The following is a 22,385-nucleotide window of genomic DNA, read 5'->3' on the forward strand; positions in this document are numbered from 1 at the left end:
CCTCTGCAAAGAGATCAAAGATCACTGCAGAATGTCATGAAGCTCTTGGGAGACTAGGGGAAAGGAACAGGGTAAACCTGCTCTGGGTCCCTGATCACACAGAAATTAGAGACAATGAAGAAGCTGATACACATGTCTAATAATGGACTAGTGAAGGGTCTCCTATTACTCCTTAAGAGTATCATTTGGCTTTATTAAAATCACAGGTAGTGAAACTAAAATAAGCTCAGACTTGGTGAAAGGAACTGTCAACTGTCGTGCATAACATGATGGCAGGGTTGGTTACAGTGCAGCAAATCACTTATCAATTCATGAGCAGCCACACCATCCAGAACTACATTGTTACAGGATACAAAAGCTGCTACCTCACATATCATGTACTCACTGCACATCACAGTGAACAGAGATTAGGACAAGGGCAGGAACACTGTGATAGGATACCAAAGTACGGAAAACGTTTGGTATATAGAGGTGGCAGGGTACAAGTATGATAACAACAACATGAAGTCATGTTGACTTGCCAACAGGGTACCATTCAGGTTGGTGTGAAGGTATTCTTGAGGCGGAAATGTTTACAATGGATGAAATGGAGCCTCTTACGCATGTGTCAACAACTCTCACTGAAGAAAATGTAAGAACCTAAGTATCCCCACATCCACTTATTCTAATATAGCCGCCTGTAGACACTGCCCCAACCCATCAAACCCAAATTTTGTCTGAAGTTCTGAAGAACACTCTGTGGTGACAAGAGTACTTGTATGTTCTGCAGATTACATGACCTCATTCCAATTAAGTGCATAAAATAGAAACTCAAAGATGGAGCGCATGGCTTGACACAGGTCCAACTTATTTCTGCTAGTTGTGGGGGAGGGTTGGGCAGTCAGGGATCAGAAAGACTCCTAAACACTTTCAATGTATTTTGGAGTCCATGCAATAACATGATGCCACAATCATCAGGCTGAAAGGAGAAGCTATACACCATTATGTACATGACTCTAATTCAATAGATCGAGTGTAGTTTAATATATTATCATCCATAAACCACTGCGGGACATGAAATCGGCAAAATCACCCCCTTATCATCACTGAAGGAATTGACTTCAAGGTAATACTGATGGTCAACAGGTCAAACTTTCACCAACTGGAGAATGGAGTTTTACCTTAGAACTTATACTGCATTAAATTGTTACACAAAATACCTCAATACCGCAAGTGAACCCTGTCTTCTGACTGAAATGTTTACAATGCTGGCTGTAATAAAGTGATTATGACAAGTATATACTACCTTGAATCTGATGGCTTGCCCCAGCTGTCACGTCCTTCCCTGCTTGCATCTGTTCTTTCTACATCCCTAACAATATTTGGTGAGCTTTTCCCTGAAAGTCGTTTATTATCTAAACTGCTATCCCGTGCTCTGCCACTATTACTGAGACTCCGAGGTTTACCTGGAGAAGTTCTGCAACAAAAACAAAAGATGTTCATCATTTAAAATTTAAAATGTGTGTATGCAGGAAATCCACTGAAATAAAATGCCTCATTATTGGCAAAGACTTCGGGGTGTTACACACTTAACACAAAACTGTGGGAAAGACAGCAATAAGTTTAAACCTGCCATTACTTCCTGATCAAGATTTCAAAACTTTCATCTGCAAATGATGTGTGTCTAGGTGTGAATCCCAGGATAGCAAATAGTTTTAAGCTATAATGAATATTCACTGCAGCAAATATTCCTCTAAAAATCAGGTATCTCGTTTTACTAGTAACATTGAGGCTGTGATGCAGGGATTAACATTTCACTTTGTGAGTTGTGTCTAAAAACTGGAAGACCACTGTACAGGAAAGACACATGTCTGGCAGCCTGGCATAAAGTTTTCTCCTGTCAAGAATGTTCCGTCAATTTCTTATGTGTCTTAGTCCTTCAAATCCTGGATACTGGCACTGGGACAGAGATGACATATGAGCTGGTCCCCATATGTTCTATCAGGGATGGATCTGTGGATATTAATGGAAACAGGAGTACCCTAATATCATGCAGAAAGTTCACAGAGATACATTCCCTGTGTGTATGAACACCGTCCTAATGAAAAATACTGTCTTATTGTGTTAACACAAGAGGACTCAGGGCATTTGTGACATATTTTTGTGTCCTCAAAGTTCCGTCAATCACTACGAGCTGTGATAGCATCCCACACAATAACACCTGGAGTAACATCACTGTGCCTCTCCAAAGAAGAAAGGGACCTCTTGTCTGGTCATCACCATATTCACAGATTACGGTCATCCAAGATAGTGCAAAAGTGCAATATATCACTGAACACAAGGTGACTCCATTCAATATCAGTCCATGTTTCACTGTCATGGCACCACAGACATTTGTGTTGTACTGTCAATGGCAGCCTAAGCATGGGACACTAATTCTTTAGTCTAGCTACTGCTCCGACCAAAGGTGGGGCACGACACAAAATTTTGCAGGGAGTCCATTGTTTGTTCTCAAACTGCAGGCACAGATGTGACGGAGTTACGATGTGCTTAGTGCACAACACAGAGGTCCTCCTTGTGTGGTTTACATGTTGCAAAGGTTGTTTCAAGTACACTGCAGAAGTTTTGCTGGGAAGCCCTTATACATCCTCCATACAGTCCTGATCTCTTCCCATGCGATTTCCATATTTTTGGAGCCCTGTAGAGAAATATTCGTGACTTGATTTGCTTTGGATGAAGAAGTGTATGCATGAGTACAATCATGTTTCTGTAGGCAACCACAAACATTTTTCCATGAAGGCCTTGACTGTCTTGTATCACAGTCAGATAATTGTATTAACAGTTATGGTGATTACTTTCTAAATAATAAACTGTTTACTTTCTTTTTTCCATCTGCCTCATTTTCATTTAACTGACCCTTATATATTGACATCTGGCAACATATTCTTTGTGTTTTAATTACTTTTGTCACACAGTGCATATTAAAATACTTCCAATAAAATAATCCTCAATTTGATCATAACGTTTATGCATATATCTTTAAAATTAATGCAATGTATCCCTTTCATTTGTGACATGCTTAAAACTGTTGGATGAATTTTGCTTTATTAACAGAGACTATACAGAAAACCAACAATCCATTTAAAGGCATATTCCGTTATATGTTCAATCTTAAAACAGGCAAATTATAATGTAGGACTCCCAGAGGCAACCAAACTAGGTCAGACCAGCCAAATTATTCTCCTGCACTCTCAAGAACTAGTGAACATCACTTTGTGCTTGGTGCCGCAAAACTTACCACATTTATGACGACGTTTCATGAAATACATTAACAAGCTGATGCACATTTTTGGGTTTTCCAGTATACTGATCAACTCTTAGAACTTCAGGATGATGCAGATGCAGTTTATACTGATGCTTCAGCTGTGTACTACCCAGCCAGTTAAAGAATGAGACAAGAAAAGGAGATGGAAAGAGAATGGACTTGACTACAGGGATCTTCTATCATTTCTACATGGTACTGTGGAAGATTTATATTTCTGCACTACACAGGCATTTATCAATTATCCTATCAATGTACAAAGATCCATAAATTTCAAAATGGGTGAATCAAGCAGACTACCATTAATACCGTATTTGAACATTATTGCTATGTTTCTTCCACCAACCCATACTAAAAACCATAGACTCCCATACATTGCAACAAATAAAAATTCTGTTCAAATCACTTAATGATAACACTTTTACTGTACACAGCAAACAGTCTCAGATTACTGCCCATTCTGTCCAACAGATAATTTATGTACACACACAGCAACAGTTCTTTCACATTTGTCTTGTACAATCCTGATGTTAACTATAGCATTGTATCAAACAGGATATCTAAACATGTGTAAGCAGCCTGTTACCTGTCATCCAGAGTTCAAGCTTCTTTTTCTCTAGGAAATTCACTATATTCAAGCCAAGAATATGTTCAGGGATCCTGCAGCACACTGCCATTAAGGAAATTGGTCTACAACTGGGTGCACCTGTTCTTTTTCCCTTACTATATAACTGGAGGAAATTGTGCATCCCCTGTCACTTAGGACTGTTGGATGTGTGAGAGTTTAATGACATATGCAAACTAAGTAAGGGGACAATATTACTCTCCATAACATTGAACTGGAAATTCCATCAGAAGCTGGCACTTTATTTGTTTTCAACTGGTTCACTGGCTTTTCAGTGCCAGAAATACTCATTTCTATGTCATCTATTTGATGATGTCATGTGGAGGCTTTACAACACTGCAGTGTGAAGAATTTTTTAACTGTGAGCTTTAAGGCTTTTTCTGTTCTTTTGCTGTCATTAGAGTGACAGAATAGAAGCTTTCGATTCGTTTAGCAATTTTGTGTATGACCTGAGTTTTCTACGATTCTCAGAAAGTTCTTTCACTATTGTATGATGTGAAACTTGTAACATGTGTCATGTGTAGCACCCCTTATAAACAATTACTTCTACAAACATGTGTCCGTCAGCATTTCTATACACTTTCTTGAACTGAGAATGCAATGATCTGTTTTCTTCTTATTTTCTGAATGATGTTATAAAATCATGGTGGGTCTTTCCCACCCTTAAACTAATTATATAACACATCCTTCCCAGTGTGAAAAATTGATTATTTCAAATTCATGCACACAATTCATCTCTGTCCACTGCATTCATATTGAATGATGTCCATTCAATGTAAGGCAAGTTCCTAGCTACTGGTTATCTGGTTTGCTATGCAAAGAAAAAGTCCTAGCCTTCTTGATGAACTTAATGATTCAACTAACCATCATTATTACAATAATAAAATTGTGGTCAGTAATCCCTGCCTCTTTACTGACTCTGTCAATAAGGTTGGGTCTATCTGTAGCCATAAGATATATAAAAAAAAATTCTGTTATGTTTGGACTGCTGAACTAGCTGATGAAGATAGTTTCTGGAGAAAGTTTTCAGAACTGCTTTAGGACTGCCTGTCCTCTCCACCAACGGCAATGTATGCAGGCGTCCTAGTCTACACTTGGCATGCTAAGCTCTCCTCCTGCCACTAGTTGGGGTACTTTTGCAGAATACAGCTTAGACTTTCTTTGAATAATTTATAAGCTCTCCTCCTGCCACTAGTTGGGGTACTTTTGCAGAATACAGCTTAGACTTTCTTTGAATAATTTATAATTGTTGTAGCAGCATCAGATGACCATAAAAAGCATCCGGTACCTAATTTGAATTCATCTCAGCCAGTTATATATGCATCCAGATTAGTTTGCAGGTTGACTGAATTCTTACCTCACTAGACATAATACTATTTTTATTATAATGAACATACACCTCCTCCCCCCTCCCCAGAAAATATAACCTATCTTTTCATAAAATATGTTGGAGCTTCCTAATTTTGATTTCATCCAGTTCACAGTTCTAAGCATAATAAGGCCACAACGATTTTTCTGGTGAATGGTGAATTCTTGAACACAGTTACAAATGCTTTGGGAATTAGCTATAAGAATCTCAGTCTCTGTAAATTACTGACAAACCCATTTTGCTCTTTGGACATGGGATTCTCAACGTTCTTCGGAGAAGCTTGAAATCTCACCTTTCAGCCTGCAACCAAGGACAAATATCTTCATCACTTTCTCTAGCCACGTGCAGGAATTAAAGATGTTCTCAAAACTCAAGTGAAAGGCATCATTGGTCCTGACTTGAGCAATGACCTGATCGCATGATATCTACAGGCAAAACCTCCTCCACATCTCAAATAAGGTCTTCCAGCAAACATACAGAGTGCACAATGGTTTCTTTCTTACCATAGACAGTATTTTCCTAAGGGACACTATTAGTCACCTAGCACTGGTGCTCCTGGTAACTAATGAACCCCTCCCTCCTGTGTGTCTGAACAGAATTCTGCTGATGGGGCAGTCACGTGACTACTCTTGGGCAAACGGGAGAAATCAGACTGCCAGTCTCCACATTTGCCCTCTGCCTGTCCAATGTGAACCAGTCACAAATAATTAACTACAATGAGCTCATTTCCTAAAACTTTCCAATCAAACTGACAAGTCTGCTGGGACAAAATTACCACAAATTAAAGTTAGTTCACAAATAGAGGTCATCATCACCAGAAGTTTTTTCTAAGGAAGGTGTTATGTTTCTGCCAAGTAGAAAATACCTGACATCATTTCTGGGCACACAGTGTATAACATCACAAAATAACATAACAAAATGTTGACATAATATGAAACACCTTTTTGTCAGATAAAGAGTGTAGTATTCAATTTTAGTACTACCCTACATCTTAGTTAATGGCTGTGTTGCAATCAATTAAGGATTTACTTCATGACTTGCTGGAGCCTTCCTCAAAATTCAACAGGAAATAACCATAAATCATTTACGGTTGTCTTAGTAAAAAAACAAAATGGACATCAAACAGATCAATTTATTCAAACATAATTTTAATAAAATCATCTGTAATAAGTCTATAAAGGAGATTCAAAGCCAAATGCGTTCATTCATAATGCCTCAAATACACAGTACCTGTAATTTTTATCCTTTGAATTTCCTAAATCAGGAGAGTCCTTCTTCCTGGTATCTTTAGAAGGTCTCGGTGACCTCCTTGGGGAGCGAGATAAATGTTCTTTCCCTTTCGCTTTCGGAGATCGACTTCTGCCTCGATCTCTTTCCCTCTCTCTTTCCTTCTCTTTTTCACGTTCACGCTCCTTTTCCTTTTCCCTTTCTCGTTCTCGTTCACGTTCACGCTCTTTTTCTCTTTCCTTTTCTTTTTCTCTTTCACGTTCTCTTTCTTTCTCTCTTTCTCTCTCTTTTTCCTTTTCTTTTTCTTTCTCACGTTCTTTCTCTCTGTCTCTCTCCCTGTCTCTTGCTTGTGATCGTGGAGAGCTGCTCCTGTTACGTTTATCTTTTCGATCAGATGACAAAGATCTATTTGGGCGAGGTGACAGGTTATGCTTTACACCTGAAATGAAAATGTATGCAATTTGTTTAGAAAGTAAAAATGAATAAGATGGAAACAAACTATTTCAGTATTACAGACTAGGTGACCTTCAGAGAAAAGTAAATGACGCCATAATTTTGAAAATAAATACTAGAAAATACTTTTTATAAATAGTAAAATAAAAACAAAAATTTTAATTGTATTATCAGTTCATTAGATACAAACAATACTATCAATCACACTATCCTTCAGAGCATTAAAACCTTTCTTATCTATTGCAGTGACTCTAATTATCAATCCCAGATATCCACATTGCATGTCAGACATAATATAAATGATTTATTTGCTTTTTTTCTAATTAGGACAATGATATACTGACAAATCAAATCTAAGTATGTCATCAGCATTAATTTGTCCCAGAATCTCTGGAAATCCATACATGAGATATATTAAGAGTTTTTTTCTAAATCCCCTTTTTTGTACAAATGGTCCATCCACTTCACACTATACGCTCTACATCAACAAATAATATTCTGAAACCTCATACACAATCAATTAATTATAGTTGGGGATTCAAGCATCAGTTCAGACCACAACCTCAACTGAACAATTGAGAACGATGCCAAGAACAGCAATGGGAACATTCATCAATCTACTGTGAATACTGTGGCACAAGCCTTGATTCAAGTGTTCCATGAAACATATTAATAATTAGTAAACCAGGTTTAAATGGAGACTGGTGGGAAGGAAAAGGGGGGTGAAGGGGGGAGGGTGGAGGGGGGGGAGTGTGACACATTCACCAATTGGTGTGACTAATGCTCCTCTCCTCTCTCAATGGCATCACACAGTGTGCAAATCAGCAACTTCCAAGGCTAACAGTAATATCTAATTTGATCAAAGCAGTATCCATCCTATCCTAGTGATTCCTCAAGATTTTGCTAGGTCATTTTTTATGGTAAATACTTCTAAAGGACAAAGTGACTTTGTCATGGGACAGCGATCTGCACATATAAAGCCACTCGGCTTCCCAGCGACGCATGACTTTGTATCTCAACAGCGAGGTGACAGCATGCACGGGGATGGCACACTGAAGTACCTGAGAATCACAACATGCCTCAATCTGTCCTTTCATTCCTCGCAATTCCCATGTGCCAAAGTACCCATCAGAAAGACACCTCCTTCCCTAGTTGTTGTAGTTGGTGGAAGGCATCCTGGATATTCTGGATGACTTTATATGCTGGGTACAAATGTTGGAGAGAGAAAAGGGTGCTCAGATAATCTAAACAGACAAGAAATTTAGTCTGCTCCAGTGCCTGAAAAGTCGCATATAATTCTGCATCAAAGATAGTAAATTCTTGAGGGTGTTGAGGACATGATCCGGAAAAAGAACAGAGCAACCAACGGAGTCCCCTTGCTTAGACCTATCCACAAAGACAGGTACGTAGTTGCTGTGCTCATTTAAAATGTCTGGAAATATCGAATTAAAAACAGAAGCAGGAGTGCAATCTCTCCTGTACTGCACTAAATCTAAAATGATGCCGGGCCTCTGCAGTAACCAGGGCAGCGGACGGTTAAAACCCTGAATTTGGGGCTGTACTTGCTCCGAGTAACTCCAGCACATCTGCAACCAAATCCCAAATGGCACTGTGGCCTGTGGATGGCAGCACTGTGTGAAATAACTGCAGAAATTAATATGTGATGTACAATGAACACACCCGTTAGGAGAGTGCAGCACAATTTGGCATTAATGGTCTATGGCAGCAGATGACCAAAGCGAGTGGATTTGCTAACAGCACGAAATAGCCTGCAGTGTCTCTTCTGGGCTTGTGGCCATATTGGCTGCAGCCTAAACAACTGGTCAGATGAGTCCAATTTCAGTTGATAAAAGCTGATGGTAGGGCTCGAGAGGGGCGTAGACCCCACAAAGCTATGGACCCAAGTTGCCAGTAAGGCACAGTTCAAGCCAGTGATGGCTCCATAATTGTGTGAGCTGTATTTACATGGAATGAACTGGCTCCCTGTGGTCCAACTGAATCGATCACTGACTGGAAGTGGTTATGTTTGGCTATTTGGAAACTGTTTGCAGCCATTCACAGATGTTCCCAAACAACAAGGAAATTTTCACGGATGACAATTTGCCAAGTCACTGGGCCACAATTATTTGCATATGATTTGAAAAACATTCTAGACAATTCGAATGAATGATTGGGCCACTCATATCACCTGACGTGAATCCCATCGAACATTTATGGGACATAATTGAGAGGTCAGTTCATGCACAAAATCCTGCACCAGCAACACTTTTGCAATTACGGATGGCTATAGAGACAGCATGGCTCAATATTTCTGCAGGGGGCTTCCAATGACTTGTTAAGTCCATGTAAAAGGAGATCTGACATAGTGTTAGGAGGTATCCCACGACTTTTGTCACCTCAGTGTATAGATTCATTTGGAACAACTAGCAGCAAAGGAAAATACTGTTAGAGCACTTGCCTGTGAAAGGCAAAGGTACCGAATTCGAGTCTCGGTACGGCACACAGCTTTATTCTGCCAGGAAGTTTCATATCAGCACACACTCGACTGCAGAGTGAAAATCTCATTCTGCAAAATACTGCAGTTTGGACAAATGTGCGGATCTAAAAGAACACTCATATACCGTCGTCTTTCATCACCACACAAGACCCTTAAAGTAAAAAAGGTGAACTACTAATACTGAAAATGGAAAATAAAAGGGATATTTTATGTTTATCTGAACATTACTTGGAGATGAATAAACAGATACATATAGATGGATGAAAGCTAAAATCAGTATTAGGTATAAGGCCATACAGGATACAAACATTGAAGCAAACATATCTCTAAATGCTGCGCCACAACATGGAAACTGAATAGACAAGTTAATGGCAGTACTGACAGTTTACAGACAACCTAGAAAATATGTTTGATTTTTCACTAAGCAGCTGAATAGGTTCTTAATAAAGTAATGCAGACTTAAACGGAGACATATGTTTTAAGGTGACTTTAATTTTGATTTTCTGTCTGATAGTACACCCGCCCCCCACCCCCCCACCTTGCCGTTGGTGGGGAGGTTTGTGTGCCTCAGCGATACAGATAGCTGTACCATAGGTGAAAGCACAAAGCACAACGGACCGGTATCTGTTGAGAGGCCAGACAGAAGTATGGTTCCTGAAGAGAGGCAGCAGCCTTTTCAGTAGTTGCAGGGGCAACAGTCTAGATGATTGACTGATCTGGCCTTGTAACACTAACCAAAACGGCCTTGCTGTGCTGGTACTGCGAACGGCTGAAAGCAAGGGGAAACTACAGCCGTAATTTTTCCCAAGGGCATTCAGCTTTACTGTATGGTTAAATGATGATGGTACCCTCTTCGGTAAAAAATTCGGACAGGGACTACTCAGGACGACGTCGTTATCAGGAAAGGAGAACTGGCATTCTACGGATCAGAGCATGGAATGTAAGATCCCTTAATCAGGCAGGTAGGTTAGATAATTTAGAAAAGGAAATAGATAGGTTAAAGTTAGATATAGTGGGAGTTAGTGAAGTTCGGAGGCAGGAGGAACAAGACTTCTGGTCATGTGAATACAGGGTTATAAATACAAATTCAAATAGGGGTAATCCAGGAGTAGGTTTAATAATGAATAAAAAAAATAGGAGTGCAGGTAAGCTACTACAAACAGCATGGTGAACACATTACTGTGACCAAGATAGACGCGAAGCCCATACCTACCACAGTAGTAGAAGTTTATATGCCAACTAGCTCCGCAGATGATGTAGAGATTGATGAAATGTATGATGAGATAAAATAAATTATTCAGATAGCGAAGGGAAACAAAAATTTAATAGTCATGGGTGACTGGAATTCAACAGTAGGAAAAGGAAGAGAAGGAAACATAGTAGTTGAATATGGAATGGGGGTAACGAGTGAAAGAGGAAGCCGCCTGGTAGAATTTACACTGTGCTTAACTTAATCATAGCTAATGAAGGGAGCAGAGGATCAAGAAGGTGAAAAGACAAGGGCTAGTAGAAATCCTTGGGTATCAGAAGATATATTGAATTTAATTGATGAAAGGAGAAAATATAAAAATGCAGTAAATGAAGCAGGCAAAAAGGAATACAAATTTCTCTAAAATGAGATCGACAGGAAGCGCAAAATGGCTAACCTGCGATACCTACAGGACAAATGAAAGGATGTAGAGGTATATAACACTTAGGGGTAAGATAGATACTGCCAATAGGAAAATTAAAGAGACCTTTGGAGAAAAGAGAAACACTTGTATGAATATCAAGAGCTCAGATGAAAACCCAGTACTAAGGAAAGAAGGTAAAGCAGGAGGGTGGAAAGAGTATATAGAGGGTTTATACAAGGGCACTGTACTTGAGGACAATATTGTGGAAATGGAAGAGGATGTAGATGAAGATGAAGATGAAATGAGAGACATGATACTGCATCAAGAGTTTGACAGAGCACTGAAAGACCTAAGTCAAAGCAAGGTCCCGGGAGTAGACAACATTCCATTAGAACTACTGATAGCCTTGGGAGAGCCAGCCCTGACAAAACTCAACCATCTGGTGAGCAAGATGTATGAGACGGGCAAAATACCCTCAGACTTCAAGAAGAATATAATAATTCCAATTCCAAAGAAAGCAGGTGTTGAAAGATGTAAAAATTACCAAGCAATCAGTTTAATAAATCGCGGCTGCAAAATACTAACACGAATTCTTTACAGATGAATGGAAACACCGGTAGAGGCCGAACTCGGGGAAGATCAGTTTGGGTTTCGTAGAAATGTTTAACTCATGATGCAATACTGACTTATCTTAGACGATAGATTAAAGAAAAGCAAACTTACGTTTCTAGCATTTGTAAAATCAGAGAAAGCTTTTGACAATGTTGACTGGAATACTCTCTTTCAAATTCTGAAGGTGGCAGGGGTAAAATACAGGGAGTGAAAGGCTATTCACAATTTGTACAGAAACCAGATGGTAGTTATAGGAGTCAAGGGGCATAAAAAGGAAGCAGTGGTTGGGAAAGGAGTGAGACAGGGTTGAAGCCTATCCTTGATGTTATTAAATCTGTATATTGAGCAAGCAGTAAAGGAAACAAAAGAAAAATTCGGAGTAGGAATTAAAATCCATGGAGAAGAAATAAAAGCTCTGAGGTTTGCTGATGACAATGTAATTCCGTCAGAGACAGCAAAGGACCTGGAAGAGCAGTTGAACGGAATGGACAGTGTCTTGAAAGGAGGATATAAGGTGAATACCAACAAAAGCAAAATGAGGATAACGGAATGTAGTTGAATGAAATCGGGTGATGCTGAGGGAATTAGATTAGGAAATGAGACACTTAAAGTAGTAAATGAGTTTTGCTATTGGGGAGCAAAAGAACAGCAATGGTCGAAGCAGAGAGCATATAAAATGTAGACTAGAAATGGTAAGGAAAGCGCTTCTGAAGAAGAGAAATTGGTAACATCGAGTATAGATTTTAGTGTCAGGGAGTCGTTTCTGAAAGTATTTGTATGGAGTGTAGCCATGTATGGAAGTGAAACATGGACAATAAATAGTTTGGACAAGAAGAGAATAGGGACCGATGACTGTTGCAGTCTGGTCCCTTTAACCCCACAAACCAACCAACCCAGAAGAGAATAGAAGCTTTCGGAATGTGGAGTTACACAAGAATGCTGCAGATTAAATGGGTGGATCACATAACTAATTAGGTGGTAATGAATAGAATGGGGGAGAAGAGAAATTTGTGGCACAACTTGACTAGAAGAAGGGATTGGTTGGTAGGACATGTTTTGAGGCATCGAGGAATCACCAATTTAGTACTGGAGGGCAGCGAGGAGGGTAAAAATCATAGAGGGAGACCACGAGATGAATACACTAAGCAGATTCAGAAGGATGTAGGTTGCAGTAGGTACTGGGAGATGAAGAAATTTGCACAGGATAGAGCAGCATGGAGAGCTGCATCAAAACAGTCTCTGGACTGAAGACCACAACAACAACAGTACTGATCATGGACACCTTGTGTTGATGATGTCCAGTTTTATGGTACTTCCCATAGTAAAATTCCCAAAGGTGATTGAAGTTCACAGTGCAAGACCCAGTGACAACTTGTTCTTAGATACAAATACCTTCATTATTTACAGATAAAAATTAACAGTATGTCTACATCTATCTGACTTCTCTGCAATTCACACTTAAGTGTTTGGCAGAGGCACAGAACCACATGTGTCTCATTCTGGACACATTATGACTATTTCTCAGCTGTTGCACACTCTGACAGCACGTGGGAAAAATGAACACCTAAATATTTCTGTGTGAACTCTGATTTCTCTTATTTTATTAAAATAGTAATATCTCACTGCATAGATGGGAGTCAACAAAATATTTTTGCATTCCGAGAAGAAAATAGGCAACAGAAATTTCTTGAAAAGATCTCACCGCAACAAAAAATGTCTTTGTTTTAATGATGCCCTCCCCCAATTCATTCATCATATTCTAACAATCTCTCCCCTATTTCACAATAATACAAAACAAGTTGCTCTTCTCTTAACTTTTTCGATATCCTCTGCCAATCTTATCTGGTAATGTTGCCATACTGTACAGCAATAACACAGCAGAGGACAGACAAGCAATGTGTAGGCAATCTCTTTAGTACATTTGTTACATCCTCTAAGTGTTCTGCTGATAAAACGATTTTTTATTCACTTTATCCATAACATTACCTGATTATACAAGTTAAATGCTTATGACTACACACGCCTGCCAAGCAGGTAGGTTCAGATCACAAAAGAAAAACATAATCAATGACTATCACAGTGTTTGGAGAAACCTTAATCAAAGGACACAATGTTGTTGAAAAATTTAACTCTTTGTTAAACATATTACTTCTGCATGTGTAATACCATCTCCTTCAAAAAAAACATGATGGAACAATTCAATAGAACTGTGGTTAACAGGTGTAGAACACATGGGATTAAAATATTTTTAAACAGGAAGAGAAATATCTGTTTCAGAGAACAAGTTGTAACCGAGAGTTAAAGTCCATTAACATAATTAATGTAAAATCCACTGATCTGATATATAAAATCCATGCACTATGGGGGGGGGGGGGGGGAAAAAAAACAAAAAACAAACACCACACAAATTGCAGCAATATTAAGCAAAAAGCAGTTCACTGTTACCAATCATTGAGTGTTTTTAAGGTTTAAACCACATTCATCAGATGGCTTTATGTGGAATAACATGGTATACTTGTGTTGTGTTACAAATTTGGAGCAACCTGTGGCTCTTTCTAGTAGAGAAAAACAAAACTATTTCGGTATATGTACTACTTCAGGACATGCACTATCTAGTAGACAAAATTCTATTTCAGTACATGTATTGAAATAATGTTTTATTTTTCTTTATTAGACAGTCCACAGGTTATTCCACAGACATAACACAACACACAATGCCATACTGATCCACATAAATCCACTTGATAAGGAGGTTTAAATCTCCAAAATGCATTGCGGTTTGCTCCAGAACATTTGAACATATTTTTAGCTCGAATATAATAAATTTTCTTGAGATCGAGAAGCTAATTCCATGAATCAGCATGGTTTTAAAAAGCACTGCTCATGCAAAACTCAGCTTGCCCTTTCCTCGGATAATATACTGAGAACAGGCAGAGTCCATATTTCTAGATTCCCAGAAACCATTTTACACAGTGCCACATTTCAGGCTGCTAAAGAAGGTACAAGCATATGGCTCAAAACACTTGTTAAGTTATAGAACTCAGTATGGTGTCCTTGAAGTCAAGTGTGTCTCAGAGACAAGGATATCATCAGGAGTGCTCCAGGGAAGTATGATGGGATCACTATTATTCTCTGTATACATAAATGATTTGGCAGACAGGGTAGGCAGCAATCTGCAGTTGTTTCCTGATTATGCTGTGGTGTACAGAACGTGTCGATGCTGAGTAATTGTATGAGGATACAAGAGGACTCAGAAAAATTTCTAATTGGTGTAATGAATGGCAGCTACTTCTAAGTGTAGAAAAATGTAAGTTAATGCAGATGAGTAGGAAAACCAAACAGGTAACGTTTGGATACAGCAATAATAGTGTCCTGCTTGTCACACTAAGGTCATTTAAATATCTGGGCATAATATTGCAATGCAATATGAAATGGAATGAGTCTGTGAGAATCATAGTAGGAAAGGCAAATGATGAACTCCAGCTTATTGGGAAAATTCTAGGAAAGTTTGTTTCATGTGTAAAGGAGAATGCATATAAGAAGCTAGTGTGACCTATTCTTGAATACTGCTCGAGTGTTTGGGATACACACCACATTGGATTAAAGGAAGAAATTGAAGCAATTCATTGGCGGGCTGCTAGGTTTGTTACTGGTAGGTTCAAACAACATGCAAGTGTTAAGGAGATGCTTCAAGAACTCAAATAGCAGTCCCTAGAGAGAAGGTGACGTTCTTTGCAAGGAACACTATTGAAGAAATTTAGAGAACCGGCATTTGAAGCTGACTGCAAAACAATTCTGTTGCCTCCAACATAAATTGCACATAAGGACCATGAAGATAAGACATGAGAAATTAGGGCTCATAGAGAGACATATAGTCATTTTTCCCTTGTTCTATTTGTGACTGGAACAGGAGAGGAAATAACTAATAGTGGTACAGGATGTCCTCCGCCATACGCCGTAAGCTGGATTGCAGAGTATCAATGGATGGATGGATGGATGTATGGATGATTTGGAGGAGGGGCCTAACAGTGAGGTTATCGGTCCCATCAGATTAGGGAAGGGTGGGGAAGGAAGTCGGCCAAGCCCTTTCAAAGGAACCATCCTGGCATTTGCCTGAGCGATTTAGGGAAATCACAGAAAACATAAATCAGGGTTGCCCGATGCAAGTTTGAACTGTCAACCTCCCGAATGTGAGTCCAACATGCTAATCACTTCGCCTCCTTGCTCAGTAAGAGTATCAATGGAGATATAGATGTACATGTAGGTGGGAACAGTAAAAGTTTTTCATTCGGTATCAATAACAGTCACAGTAAAGCCTAAACAGAAATGTTTTTATCTAGCTACACCTAATTTCTTTCAGTTGGAGGGAAGAAGGAGAGGGAGAGGGGGGCAGAGAGGGAGAGGGGGACAGAGAGGGGGAGAGGGGACGGAGAGGGGGAAGGAGAGGGGGGACAGAGAGGGGGAGGGGGAGAGGGGGAGGGGGACGGGGAGGGGGACTGAGAGGGGGAGGGGAGGGAGTGGGAGGGGGCAGGGGAGGGGGAGGGAGTGGGAGGGGGCAGGGGAGGGGGAGGGGGAGAGGGAGGGGGAGGGAAAGGGGGTGGGGGAGGGAGAGGGGGGAGGAGGTGGGGGAGGAAGAGCGAGAGGGGGAGGGGGTGGGTGGGGGAGGGAGAGCGAGAGGGAGAGGGGGGAGGGGGAGGGGGAGAGGGGGAGGGGGGGAGGGGAGAGGTGAGAAAGTGGGCTGCAGTAGAATATTATCCTATGTTTCACAACACGTTTTGTTAACTGCTTCTGTATTCCACTTTTGTAAAGGATTCTCTACACAGAAAGCCATACAGAGTGATACAATGAATAATATAGTATTGGTATATTCTGTGAATCAACTGAATATTATCCAAAGAAACTACTGCATTTACCAGTCTATAAGAATGGTTTTTTGTCAAACACATCATTTGAAAAATTCAAGGGTCATTCTACATTCTATTGTTTCTGAGGTCAATATTTTTATGTTGTGTAACAGCGTAATATGAGGGTCATCTTACACTTCCAGGTAAAGCTTTGGCAACTACGCTTATGTACAGATTTAATTTGAAAAATTTAGAAGGGTGGAATGGGCAGCTACAGCACCAGCTTGGCTGTGGACTAGGCTGAATGTGAGGAGAGGAAGGGATAGCAAATTTCATGATGCTACCAATCATGGGAACATAAGCTGTGTTCCTTGTATTTTTGTGAACACTTACCATGCTTAAACTGCAGTTTGCCCAGATCCAATTGCAGTTGGAATGGAAATGACTTTAAAATTGTACACATACTCAACAACAGTATACATTTCTAAAGGCAACAAATTAAAACTGATAAAAATATGTTCCAATATGTTCACAAAAACACTTGAAACACGTTAACACCAATAAAACATGAGCTTCAACAACGGTGCTACAGCTCTAAAACACTGCTAATTTTAAAGCATGACAAGCACATGGTGAAGCGCAGTGTCAACTCAATGTCTTACAGTTTCTGCCAATTCTGCTGTACAGAGCTAAGAGATAAAAGCCTTGTTGTCATTTAGTTTGCTTAAGAAGAACTGTAAATTGTAGTAATCAATGACAATTGCAAATCACAGTTGTGACTGTGTTGAGAAACATGGATCTACATGTTTGCAACTCACAATGGTTTCACGCAAAGAATATCACACCAATTTTAAGTTAATGGTGATTCATGAAGCAAAAGCCTCACAAACAGCTATGCAGCAGGGAGAAAATTTGGTCCTCAAAGAAGCAAATATTCATAGATGGCATCAGATGAAGAATAAATTAAAGAATACTCATTCCACATGCCACACTTTCAGGAGACTGAAGCAGGGCATGTTTCATGAACTGAAATAGCAAGTTGTCTGGTACACGCAAGAGAAACACAATGAAAGCTTCCCAATTACTTAAGCAATCAAGCTACAGAAGATGTTAGAAATAAAGAGTCATTATCAAACTGCATGTGCCGTAGAATACAAAGCAAGTATGCTGGCAGGTGCAGGAGGATGATGAAAAGGGTGAGACTTACATTAGAAGATAGAGCGACAATTTCCCAGTGCCTTCCCACAGCATTTGACAAAAAACTACTTACAGTATCAGTGCCATAAAGTCTGTCTAAAAGTGATATGACTATTTGCTACATCATATCAGCAATGCCGATTGTACACTTGTTTACACTAATATGCATCAAATTTTACTGCTGAAAAGAAAGGAGTTGAAAGTGTTCCTATAAGATGTTTTGGCAATAAAAATCCCAGAATAAAAGTAATGCTGGCTCTATTAATAAATGGAAAGAAGCTAACCCCATTTGTGATTCTTCACATAAAAATTGTACCAAAATAAAAGCTGCCTTCTAGACTTATCTTTAAATGGCAAGAAAAGGGATGGATGATACATGACCTGATACTAGAGTGATTGAAGATTGCGTCAAACAGAATATCTGGCTCTTCCCTTAAGAGAAGGGAAATATTGGTGCTGGATTCTTTAAGGGACATCCAGGAAATTAAGGATCTGATATCAAAGAGTAACATACACCCAGTGATAATTCCTGGTGTCATGACCTCACAGTCAAGAAACGGTTGTTGTTGTTGTTGTGAATTGATCTTTTAGGGCTCACCTGCGACAGCTTTACTGTGAGTGGCTTCTTCAAGGAAATCATACCTGCACTCCAGGGGGAAAGTTAAAGAAACCCTCAATATCACTGTTGAGTCACTGTCTAGAGCAGAATCTTAAAAGAACCTATAATGAAAGTATTCAAAAAGTGCTGCACGTCTAATGCTACAGATTGCTCAGAAAATGACAGATAATGAGAGGAGTGAAAGAAAGGAAGAAAAGCCAGTAGGCTTTCAAATGAAGAAGAAGAAGATGATGATGATGATGATGATGATGGTGGTGGTGGTGGTGGTGGTGGTGGTGGTGGTGATGATGATAACAGTGATGATGACAGTGATGAATATGATTAAAAATAGTGATACAACAGACCACTGGCATAGAGAATATGCAAGAAAGAAATTGGTGCACACCATTTCTTTTTGTTTACATTAAAGATCGTCTTACAATTGGGTAATTCGGTATTTTGGCATTTCCCTGAAGTGGTTTAGATAAACCCTCCAATACCAAATTGAGAAAGCGTAACACAGATTTTAATACCATTCCTGACAAATTCAAGTTAATTATCTTAACCACTACACTATCTAATTCACTGAAATAATTAAAAAATACATCAGCTTTTGGCCAGTTCTAGGTGGAATCTCATTATGATCACACCAGAAAAAAATTCACACGACAACAATTGGACACACTGATCATAGATGGTTAACAAGGAGCATCAGAGAAGCACATACAGGCAAAAAGAAAAACCATGACACTGTTTTGCGTAATTATATTTCTCAACATACAAATTTAACTTTCTTTAGCAATTACTTTGAACCTGCATCCTTTAAATAATACACTGGAATCCTAGAAGAAACTCAACATTGCCACCAAAAAAAGAAACAGTATGTTAGGATGCTGTATAAGATGAAACCATAACAGAGGTGATTTTAAAAGAAAATGAGAGGCAGCTCAACCAATATTTGAAGTCAGCATGAAAAAACACAAATAATAAAACAAATTGTTTGATATTATACAGTCATGCTTAGAAACTAACACACACAATACAAACTGTGGCAACAATCACCGTAATTGGTTTACAACTAAAATATTGAGATTTTGTGGTTTTATTCCAAAACTGTAGGAGCACAGTTTTTTATATGAAAACTTACTGTTTCAGACAGTTCCACATTGAACACTGTTGTGGCATTATGAGAGTAAGGGTACAATTTTCTACAAGCTTTTGTTACAGATATGAGAAGAAACTGTACAACCATGAAATTAATTTACTTTTCCCATTTGTGTATGTATTAAAAGTTGCTCCATATGCTGTTTCTATGGTCAAATGCAGCAAAAATAACACACAACACAATTTAATACTGCCACTGTTTCAAAGCATAAGCTTATGAATGATGGTCAGCTTTTATCCAGTAGCTATTTTAGGTTAATGGCTGCTATAGACGGGCCATACACATTGCAAATAATATTTTGGATTTTAGGAATGTCATGCTACATTATATATATAAGTTTTCATACAGAGACTGAATGTATCCTAACTGTTCAAATTTGTTTGTACCGATCAAAATTTTCAGTACAAATATCAACAGTTTCAGCAATGAACACCATGAACTGCACAAAATTGGTAACTCAATGAGTTAACTGGCATGCATTACATAATACGCACTGAGCAATTGTTTTGCATGTGCAGTTACAAAGAACGGACTGACAGAAAAATTCTTTTCGCAAATAAATGTGAATTATAATTACAAAAAAGCAAAAATAAAAAGTACAATAGTGCTAACTGACAAACAAGAGAAAAAAGAAAAAACAAAAAATTAGAGAAAAACTAATGATTGTATTGTATTGTATGTTATCCGGGGACCTAGAAACGACGGAGAGGTTCTGTCCCCGCCGCAGCCGCAGTGGTCCTCAACCCCACGATAACTACCGCAGTCCACTTCACCCCTCCGCCGCCCCACACCGAACCCAGGGTTATTGTGCAGTTCGGCCCCCGGTGGACCCCCTCCCCCAGGGAACGTCTCACACCAGACGAGTGTAACCCCTATGTTTGCGTGGTAGAGTAATGGTGGTGTACGCGTACGTGGAGAACTTGTTTGCGCAGCAATCGCCGACATAGTGTAACTGAGGCAGAATAAGGGGAACCAGCCCGCATTCACCAAGGCAGATGGAAAACCGCCTAAAAACCATCCACAGACTGGCCGGTTCACAGGACCTCGACACAAATCTGCCGGGCGGATTCGTGCCGGGGACCAGGCACTCCTTCCCGCCCAGAAAGCCGTTAGAAAACAGTATTTACACTAGCTTTTGAGTTCTTTCTCTTTCTCTAATAAAGGTACACTCATTCACTCACACAAATGCCCAAATGTTTGGCTGTCTACATGGTTGTGTGTGAATGAGTGTACTTTTACAAGAGAAAGACCAAGAGCTCAAAAGCTACTGTAAATACTGTTTTTATGCCCCACATGTTGCTACCAATATGTGAGTGGTTGTCATTCCATTGTTTTACATATCATTTCACCTAGGAATATTGTTAAAAATTGAAAAAAGTGGGAGTGTTACGTGATCAAAATAGAATGCATACTGTAAACAAATCATAAATATTTACGTAAAATGTTGCTCAACACATAGAGAAGGCAATGAGTTCCAGATGGGCATAATGAAAAGTCAGCTAAATGTTTAAACTTTAGGACAAAACTGTCCTTCTTCTAAAATAGAACATGACACAGATTCATGCAAGCTCAAGCTCACACACATACGGTCACTGTCTCCAGCCACTGGAGCCCCACTGCAGACTGCACCTATGCCTGAATTGTGCAACTATCTGACCCCAGACTGCTACAAATGTCACAATCAGGCCAGTGGCCAAAGTCAGTAACCGTGTATGTGTGAGCTGTGATTTCATGAATGAATGTGTGTGTGTGTGTGTGTGTGTGTGTGTGTGTGTGTGTGTGTGTGTGTGTGAAGGTGAGTGAGTTTTCCTCTTCTGAAGAAGGACTTTGTCTGAAAGCTGAAATATTTCTAGCATTCTTTTTCACTGTGTCTGTTATAGTGATTCTCTCTCTTGGCTTCTTCTTCTTAGGAGATACAACCTGTTTCTGATACTGCACCTAACCTGTAAATCAATATTTATTTCTGATCTCTTTTCTTATCACAATTTTGTACAGAATACAGTCCATTTTTTATTAGTACAACTATATTCCTTTCATTGAATGCCTCCCCAGAAAATCAAGAAAAATGATCAGACAATTATTACTGACAAAGAAACATCTAAGTGGTGTCATGGAGCTCACACTTTCAACATTTTTGGCCTGCAAGGCAGGTGCAACAGTGGCCAGTTTATGATATGCAGCGGCCAAACCCCAGTCAGCTGTGTAATCGCTTGTCACATGACATTATAAAAAAATTCTTTTGAAAAATAATTAAACATATTAAATGATTGTCCATTAAAGGTGTAGTGAAATTAGACATTACCCATGATTGCACCTGCGGCAGGAATAAGAAAGTTAGCATGGATAATTTTATGACACTACACTGCCTGCGACTCAACACTTCTTCTATATGGTGAATAGCAATCTGTACTTTCCAAGTTGTTGTTGATTACTTCAGAAAATGTTTACGGATCTCAGACAGATGAATATTACTGTTTTGGCAATTATTTGACTGTGAAGTTCACTGGTTTATTAATGTAACAAAGCTATAATTTTCCTTGGATGTTATTCAATCAGTAAGATTTTCTTTTCTAAGTCATCATTCTTCAGACTGGTTTGATGTGGCCCTCCAGGATTCCTCTTTTGTACCAATCTCTTCCATCTCATAGTAACACCAGCATCCTACATCCTCAATTATTCATTGGATATAATTCAGTCTCTGTCTTCCACAACAACTTCTACTTTCTAAAGCTCCCTCTAGTACCATGGAAGTTATTTCCTGATGTCTTAACATGTGTCCTCTTGCCAGTGTTTTCCACACATCCCTTTATTTGCCGATTCTGTGGAGAACCTCCTCATCCCTTATGTTATCAGTACACATAATTTCAAACATCCTCCAATGGCA

General features: G+C 39.3%; 1 protein-coding gene across 7 annotated transcripts in view; it reads right to left on the reverse strand.

Annotated features, from left to right (window-relative positions):
• LOC126457331 (zinc finger CCCH domain-containing protein 13-like) overlaps positions 1–22,385 on the reverse strand; it is a 243,890-nt gene that overhangs the window by 139,039 nt on the left and 82,466 nt on the right. For all 7 annotated transcript variants that reach the window (XM_050093536.1, XM_050093537.1, XM_050093535.1 and 4 more), the window contains exons 6-7: positions 6,526–6,961; positions 1,286–1,456 (exon numbers count right to left, since the gene is read on the reverse strand). In XM_050093536.1, the coding sequence (XP_049949493.1) occupies positions 1,286–1,456; positions 6,526–6,961 (607 nt within the window). The remainder of the gene's footprint in view (positions 1–1,285; positions 1,457–6,525; positions 6,962–22,385) is intronic.

The sequence above is a fragment of the Schistocerca serialis genome, chromosome 2, assembly GCF_023864345.2.
Source record: "Schistocerca serialis cubense isolate TAMUIC-IGC-003099 chromosome 2, iqSchSeri2.2, whole genome shotgun sequence".
NCBI classification, from domain to species: domain Eukaryota; kingdom Metazoa; phylum Arthropoda; class Insecta; order Orthoptera; family Acrididae; genus Schistocerca; species Schistocerca serialis.